We start from the raw sequence: 7821 nt of genomic DNA, 5'->3' as shown, positions 1-7821 counted from the left end.
CTCCCTCTCTCCTCTCTCTCTCTCTCTCTCCTCTCTCCTCTCTCTCTCTCTCTCTCTCTCTCTCTCTCTCTCTCTCCCTCCCTCTCTCTCCCTCCATCTCTCTCTGTCTCTCCCTCTCTCGTCTCCCCTGCAGCTTGTCTGTCCATCATCTGTCTATGTCTGGCAGCTGCTCACACGCTGCCACCTCAGAGGATGGGGAGCATGGCTTTGTTCATTCAATTATGTAGTGCCTGAGAGCCTCCTGCAACCTGATCACGACCCGGGATCATGACGCACCACTTACAATGTTAGGCCTATCCTGCCACACACTAACCAAATGTTGGCTTCCTAAAAAACCTATACACCTCACAAAATCCTAAACACGTACAGACACAGTCCTTTATTTCAACTGTACCCCACAGAGCCCAAGACCCTCGCAAAGACCCTCACCTCTGCACTGTCCATCCCCCACTCCCTTGTAGACTGGCAACACCACAACGTCACTCTATACTCGTTACTGTGTGTTTGCGTACGTGTGCGTGTGTGTGTGTGTGTGTGTGCGCGCGCATCTGTGTTGCTTTACACATTGCTGTCCAAGCAGCACATCACCTCCCCCTTCACTGGGCATGCACAAAGACTGTCTTTCTCTCTCTGCAGTCTCCTAGAGTGAGCTCGCTTCCTAGAGCTGGGCCCTCCTTTAACTGGCCCCTTGTTCACTTGATCCCTTTGTGGCGCTAAAAGGGGACAGCGTGAAACAGGATGTTATGACACAGAGAATGAGTCAACTCGTCAGAGCAGTAGGGAAGGGTCCTGGGAGGCAGGGTCAGGAATCATAACTTGATAAGTTGTCATTTTAAAATCGACATGGTAGCTTCTAGGTATGTGACAACTTCTGAAGTGAGCAGTGTGTGGATGACTTCAGGGTCAAAGCAGGTCCAGAGATGTGATGGGCAGTACACTACAATGAGCCCAGCTTAAACTGTCAACCGCCATCTGTACAAAGCCAGCCTCTTTGCACAACAATATAATGCTGTCCAGAAAACGCACACGCACATACCCAAGCAGTCCAACAGTCAGGCAACAAAGGCACAGCTGTCAGTGCTCTGGGCAAATACATGACAATAGGTAGGCCTACACCATCAAGGCCATACACACACACACAGACACAGTACACAAAAGCTTCAAGAAACCAGCTGAGACTACACAGAAGTTCAGATGAGAGAAAGTGGCAAGCTAGAGGCAGACAAAGAAGATAAAGAAAAACTCTAAAAATGACTTCATCTGTTTTGCCATGTAGATAAGAAGGGAACGTGTGTCTTATTATGGGGTGTTTCTGTCTTCCTGCCTTATCAGATGGTCCACTACCAGGCTGAGGGCTGACCCTGGGGGAGAGGCTGTGAGGGGATGCAGGTAGGCTAGGTGTCCTTCTCTCGGGCACAGCTAACCAGAGCCATACTACAGAGATGATAACATCAAAAACAGACATGTTGGTTCTAGTAGCGAGCCAGCTTCTGGCAGAGACATTCTAAATAGCTTCCAGGCTAATGATTACAATGGAGAAAAAAAAGATTCCATCCAGACTATAACGTTTCTCGGGCAGAATTGAGACAGTTTGCTTTAGCGGAATCATCTCTCCAGAGGCTGACGTTGTTTACCACAAGAAAAAACAAAAGTGTCTTCTTTCTCTGAGACTCGGTAGCACCTGAAGATCCGTGTTTCTAAGTATACTTCCTGTCAGCCAACTGCCAGGCTACTCCGTACACCAAGAAGTCAAACAGAGAGCCAGAAATAGGCAAACAGAAGGAACACATATAGCTTTATTGCACAATTCAATAGGATGAAATATGTCTCTAGTCTGGGGGGAAAAGTTTCCACAGTATGTGCGGCAGCTCAGGCTAGAGTTGAATATCTCAATCCAGAGCTTCACATCAACACACCGCCACACCCAAACACAAACACCCAGAGACAGAGGTACAGAGGCCAAGGCCATGAATTATCTATTGATATCAGATAGGCCTGGAGGTAAAGGGGAGGGGGGGGCAGCAGGGGGAGCCGGAGGATGTGAGCATTCTAGACCCAAGACGTGTGACATGCTTTCCTTTATCTAAATACCACATGAACATGGCTCAGGGGACAAACCAGGAGAGCCCCTATGACTAGGTACAGAACAACAACAACAACCCTTTATTCATCTCACACACAATGTGAACACAGACACACTCATGCAGGGAGTGGTGAGAAACACACACAGGTCCCATGTCCTGGCCAGAGACATGGCTAAGGGAGCAATCGGTCCTGCTTTCATGTTCTTGGGGGGGGGGGGGGGGGGGGGGGGGGGGGGGGGGGGGGGGGTTCTCTAGGTGGAAAACCCATGTGAACAGGGGGAAAACCATTGCCACTATGCCACATTCATAGGCAATACACTAAACATTGTCATTTTACAGACTATGACAGAGGCCTTGTAGACTACAACAACTTAATACCAAAGGTTGCATCATTAAGCTCTCTACTATTAAGGGCTAACTGTGCACATTAGATTTGAGTGCTATCAGAGTCCAGTCGTCACCCCAGCAGCATTAAGCTAAGCCCTGGCTAATGATCAATCTAGTTAACAAGCACAGTGAGAGCCATAATCCCTCCCTGCTTTCTTGTGATTAAATACACACCAGTCATACTGATAGACAGACCTCATTCCAACCAACATAGTGATTTCTGCCAGCTGATTGTGCTGAAATCTTCAACATACCAAAAATTATGCTGGGCTGTTTGCTATGTGACTCATAGCAATATAGTCATATACTTAGGATAAAGTGAGTCAGTGCATATGGGGTTTAAGATAAGTTTATGTTACCAGAAGTTAGCTAGCTTTCCTGCAGTCAATCTGCGACGGCAGCAGCAGCAGTGCAGATATCCCTGATGTGTTCCCTACTCTAGAAAGGGCATTGGGAGGGGAGGAGAATCCTCTGTTAAATCCATCACTAACACAGACAGACAGACATTCTGTTAAGACTCTGAAGGGGCCTCCCCTAACCTAACGAATACATGCACACAATGACAGTCAAGCTATCTATCACCATGCATGATTGTTTTACTACTTGTAGTTGGACACATTTCCAAGTCAAGGAGGTATGGATGGAACGCTGTTAGCTGCAGAGGAATGTTGGTAGTGGTGGCGTACACACACTTGTCCCACACACTAGTTAAGTCTTGTACTTCTACTAGTCTTGTCCTCATGTAATAAGTAGCCTACTAGGCCCGACTTTGTTGTTGGTTGCTCATGTCGAATTAGCCAAATCTCTTCCAATTTTCACCAGTGTACAGACAAACCCCTGTTCTTAATGTAAATGACAGTAGGCACAAGACGGGAGATCCAAGACTAGCTACTTACCTACACAAGTAGATGTGGCAGCATCCGACTGCGCTACTGCAAACTTCCTGAATTCAAAAGTGAACTGAATGGTTGAATGTCATTAGCGTATAGTGGTTGCGTTTAAGGTTAATTAATTTTAAACCCAGCCACTGTAGAAGGCTTTGCAAACAAGCGATTGAAATCACCCGAATTCGGTTTAGTTAGACTAACAGATTTCTAAAACCTCCTTCTACAGTACTGTACGTCTGATAATTACTCTAGCTTAGCTACACTACATGTTATGAAAATAAGATTAGATCATATAACGCTATAGTAATGGAATAGCATTTTAGCTAGCTTCCAACTTGCAGTCAACGTCTCTTTCCAAGCAAATGTATTCGGCCCAGCGTCAGGTCCACCAAATCATCCAGCTTTTCCAGTCGTCCGTCCTGCCCTTTCTCGTCACTGGGCAACTACGGTAGCGTGATAGCCAGCAAGCGAGCTAGCTAGCCTAACTATTCTTAAAAATGTCTATTGGAGGTAGTTAGCTATTGCAAAGCCGGGAAGGTGTTCATTGTTGCTAAGCTGGTCGGTGTCAAGTGCTTTCTGTTGCTCAATCGAGTCTCGCTGAATCATCCATACACACGCTCACTGTATACCGACGCTGTACACAGCTGACACTGACGTCAGATATATAAACATACCCTTCCTTCCCCTGCCTTGCTATTCTCGAAAATACAGGATTGGTGTAAATGCAATGGAAGCGACTGCGCATGATGTATTGGATTGTATTTGAGTAATGATTGCACGATTACCATTGCCAATATTATACAATTATCATATTCACATCGCTGCCGTTTATTATTTTACCAGCAGGTGGCAATATAGTTCCTTTCTTGTTTATTGACCATTGTTTCAACCATTTTTAAGTTGTTCTTCATTACGTAAAAATATGTATACTTGCACATAATTGTGTAAATAGTGTTTGCTTGTATAATTTCAACTAGAACCAGATCTACCATAAAAGCCCGGATGCAAGTTACAATGCTTTTATTTTCGCTCACAAATTGTTGCCATGATCTTTGTTTTACCCAGTTCATTCTCTCACACAACCATCAATGATACATAGCTGTACCTGGCGGCAGCATCTATCATTGTTTCTGTAAAAAAAAAAAAAATGCTGACATGAGAATAGTGGACGTGTCTTGTGTCATAATTGAATACTCCATGGAGAAGTTACCATAGAAAAATTAACCCCAAAGAGAACAGATGGGTTATGAATTACTGGGGATTGATGATTTGTTTGACAGAAAAAAAAAATAAAGACTGCATTGATGGTCTCAACTAACAGTGCTATTTTCTTTCTTTTTACAAATATATTACACAGCAAAATATCAGCTATAGTTATGAAATGCTAAATCAATCACGTGTCCTTTGACACATTTACAAAAAATGTATTACTGTACAGTAGCGCACACAGTTCATTTTCTTCTTATGAGACATCAGGCATTTTTGGTTCCTGCGATACACACCAATTTAGTTTCTCAGTTAGCGTTTCAAAGTCTAAAGTTGGATCAAAATAAATAGCCTACACAGCTCACGAAAACAAACTTCTGCTCCATCCACAATTTCCAAATCAAATCTCAATCAATATCTATAAAGTAAAGTATCTAAAATACCAGCCAGTACAGAGACTGTATGAAAGGGACAATTTGTGAGACAAGTCCAGATTCTTCTTCTCACAGTAGCTGCAAGATGAAGCTGCTCTGCAGTCGGCAGCTCTTCCCACAGTCCTTACACACAAACGGCCTGTTTTACTTATAAAATGATGGGCTTCAAGTCAAGGCTCTTATGGTGTAAAGTGCCCTTCAGAAATACTGTAACCCTGGGCAACAGGGCCAGTGATGCCAACATCCTCGTAATACTAGTAACAGAACACAACAACCGCATAACAATGATCAAATGTCTTTTAAGAGCACGTGTCAGGCATACACACACTTGTGCATTTTCAAATTGCGCTGGTCTGAGTACCTCTTCCCACACTTGTCACAGATGTACTGTTTGCCCCCTGCGTGGACGTGTCTCTTGTGTGTCCGCAGGTGGCTTCCCTGGCTGAAGGTCTTCCCGCAGATCTCGCACCCGTACGGCTTCTCCCCCGTGTGGATCCTCAGGTGCAGCTTCAGACTGTTGGCATTGTTGAACTTCTTCTCGCAGTAGCTGCAGGGGAACGGCCGGTCCTCTGAGTGGGTGCGTCCGTGCGAGATGAGGCTGCTCTGCTGGCTGAAGCTCTTCCCGCAGTCCTTGCACACGAATGGCCTCTCGCCCGTGTGGATGCGCCGGTGGATCTTCAGGTTCACCGACTGGCGGAAGGTCTTGCCGCATAGGTCGCAGCTGAACGGCCGGACGCCTGTGTGGATACGCTGGTGGTTCTTCAGGTTGACGGCGTGACGGAAGCTCTTTCCGCACTGGGCGCACTTGAAGGGCTTCTGCCCTGTGTGGATGAGCTCGTGGGTCTTGAGCGTGACCGCCCGGGTGAAGCCTTTGCCGCAGATGGGACAGGTGAAGATCTTCTCTCCCGTGTGGATCTGCTGGTGGCGAGCCAAGTTCTGGGCCAGGTTAAAGCTCTTCCCGCAGAGGTCGCAGCTGTAGGGCTTCTCCCCTGTGTGTATGATGGAGTGAGTCTTAAGATGAGCCTGCTTACCGAAGCACTTCCCACATTGCAGGCACTCGTAGGGCTTCTCACCCGTGTGTGTGCGGATGTGGTCCTGCAGGCTCTGTTTGTGGGCGAAGCCTTTGTTGCAGATGACGCAGGTGAAGGGTTTCTCTCCCGTGTGGATCCTCTGGTGGGCTTTCAGGTTGCTCTGAGTGGAGAAGCTCTTGCCACACTCGGTGCAGATGAAGAGCTTCCTCTGCCGAACCAGCTTCTCGAGGAGGAGGTCCGCTTGGCTGGGCTGCGATACAAGGGGCACGGTTTCACACTGGTGGTCCGATGAAGGGGTCCCGTCGACCACATACGCATCTGCAGCCGCTCCTAAAAGGGCAACAGGGAACACCTAGGTCAGCAAAAGAGCCGTGTGTTCACCCAACTGTGAAGAACGGGCTGTACATGCAGTACACCATTAAGAACATGTGCCTCTCCTCACCCTATACAGCGTGAGACGGGTGTGTCACTGTCTGAGGTGGGGATCTAGCCCATCCTTCTACTTACTCTCAGCTATGGCTCCCAGGTCAATGTTTCCCAGCTCGTCCTTCACACTGACAGCCAGGACGAAGGGAGCCTCTGGCTCATCCGTATCCTGAGGCTCTGTGGGCTGCCAGACCACAACACCACGACTAGTTTATATGCGCTTAGCAGTGGAACCCCCAAGAAGGCTATTACACATGCATAATAGTGACATGAATGTTCATTTGCTTACTTGAGTCGAAACGGTCTCCTCCATGTTTTTTCCACTACCGCCATATGAATGCTCCTCTGCTGCAGCAAAGAGAACAGATGAGACATTTGTAAGGCTGAACCTAACCACAGTAGATATGGCTAGGAGTGGCCACTGGTGGTCATCTGTCTGATATCTTGAACCTGAGGCAATTCCTTACCCATTCCTCCCTCTGACAGGATGTTTAATATGCTGGCTTGTGGTTTACTCTTCCTCCCGCGAACTGCTTTGAAGGACTTCTGCTCAAAGTCCATCAGAAATTTGGTGTCATCTACGATCTTCATGATTTTACCAAGTGCTTCATTGCCAAGAGTTTCCATGACTGAAGCAAAGTGCGTCTAGAGAAGATTTAGACACGTGGTGAGACATAAACGTGGGTAAAGTGTACGGATAAGCTTTTGCCTTTTCTTCGATAGACCTAGAGTGACACCTTTAGGAGCACGAGTCAACCCATAGTATATGAAGTCTATTCAAACAAAAAAATCTACTGAAAAGCCCTCACCGAGTCATGGACGGACAAAAATAAACTGATCAGGAGGTAGCTTTGTAACAGCTAATTTAAGGCAATATTATATAGAGCAAGGCAGAGCAAGGCCTCGCTGGAGTCGATTCACTCACCATCTTCATCTGACTCTCGGTCTGCAATTTTGTCGTCATCTCGTCATCTTCGTTGTGCTTAGGTGTAAACTCTAGATTGAACACGAAGACCGAGGTGTCTTCAACAAGTTTACCCAATTCTGCCACGGCCGCGTGAACCAGTGTCTCCATGACCGAAGCCAACTGCGTCTGCAGCGCGATGAAATTGGACATTATTCTGGTTCTTCTCACTAGCTACTTCACGAATGCAAAAACAAGGATCAGTCTCTACGATTACATCCATAAAATCAAAATGCATCAATGTCTCGAATGAAATATGCATTCAAAATACTTAACGTAAATAGTGACTAATCTTAGTCGGAAGCGTTTGACTACACACACGTAATCCTAGTTCCGGTTTGGAAGGAAGTAGTAAATGTATTTCGTTTGGCTTTCTCGAACCATCCCGCGGTGCACTGTGTC

At 46.5% G+C, this 7821-nt stretch overlaps 1 protein-coding gene across 3 annotated transcripts; it reads right to left on the bottom strand.

The window, feature by feature from the left end:
* Positions 1-4363: 4363 nt before the first annotated feature.
* Positions 4364-7780, bottom strand: si:ch211-207i20.2 (uncharacterized protein LOC568537 homolog). Of its 3 annotated transcripts, XM_047032145.1 has the most exons (6): positions 7381-7780; positions 6923-7100; positions 6745-6803; positions 6537-6639; positions 6072-6359; positions 4364-5987 (listed from the first exon to the last, which is right to left on the bottom strand). In XM_047032145.1, the coding sequence occupies exons 1-6, from the start codon at positions 7570-7572 to the stop codon at positions 5311-5313; spliced, it is 1497 nt and encodes a 498-aa protein (XP_046888101.1). In that variant the 5' UTR covers positions 7573-7780; the 3' UTR covers positions 4364-5310. The 3 variants fall into 3 exon arrangements, with proteins under 3 accessions (XP_046888101.1, XP_046888099.1, XP_046888100.1); XM_047032143.1 differs by having other exon boundaries at positions 4364-6359; XM_047032144.1 differs by having other exon boundaries at positions 4364-6359; positions 6745-6800.
* Between the last annotated feature and the right edge of the window lie 41 nt (positions 7781-7821).

This window comes from Hypomesus transpacificus, chromosome 13 (assembly GCF_021917145.1).
Source record: "Hypomesus transpacificus isolate Combined female chromosome 13, fHypTra1, whole genome shotgun sequence".
In the NCBI taxonomy this organism is placed as follows: Eukaryota; Metazoa; Chordata; class Actinopteri; order Osmeriformes; family Osmeridae; genus Hypomesus; species Hypomesus transpacificus.
The sequence above is the reverse complement of the archived record's forward strand: the minus strand, read 5'-3'. Positions and strand labels throughout refer to the sequence as shown.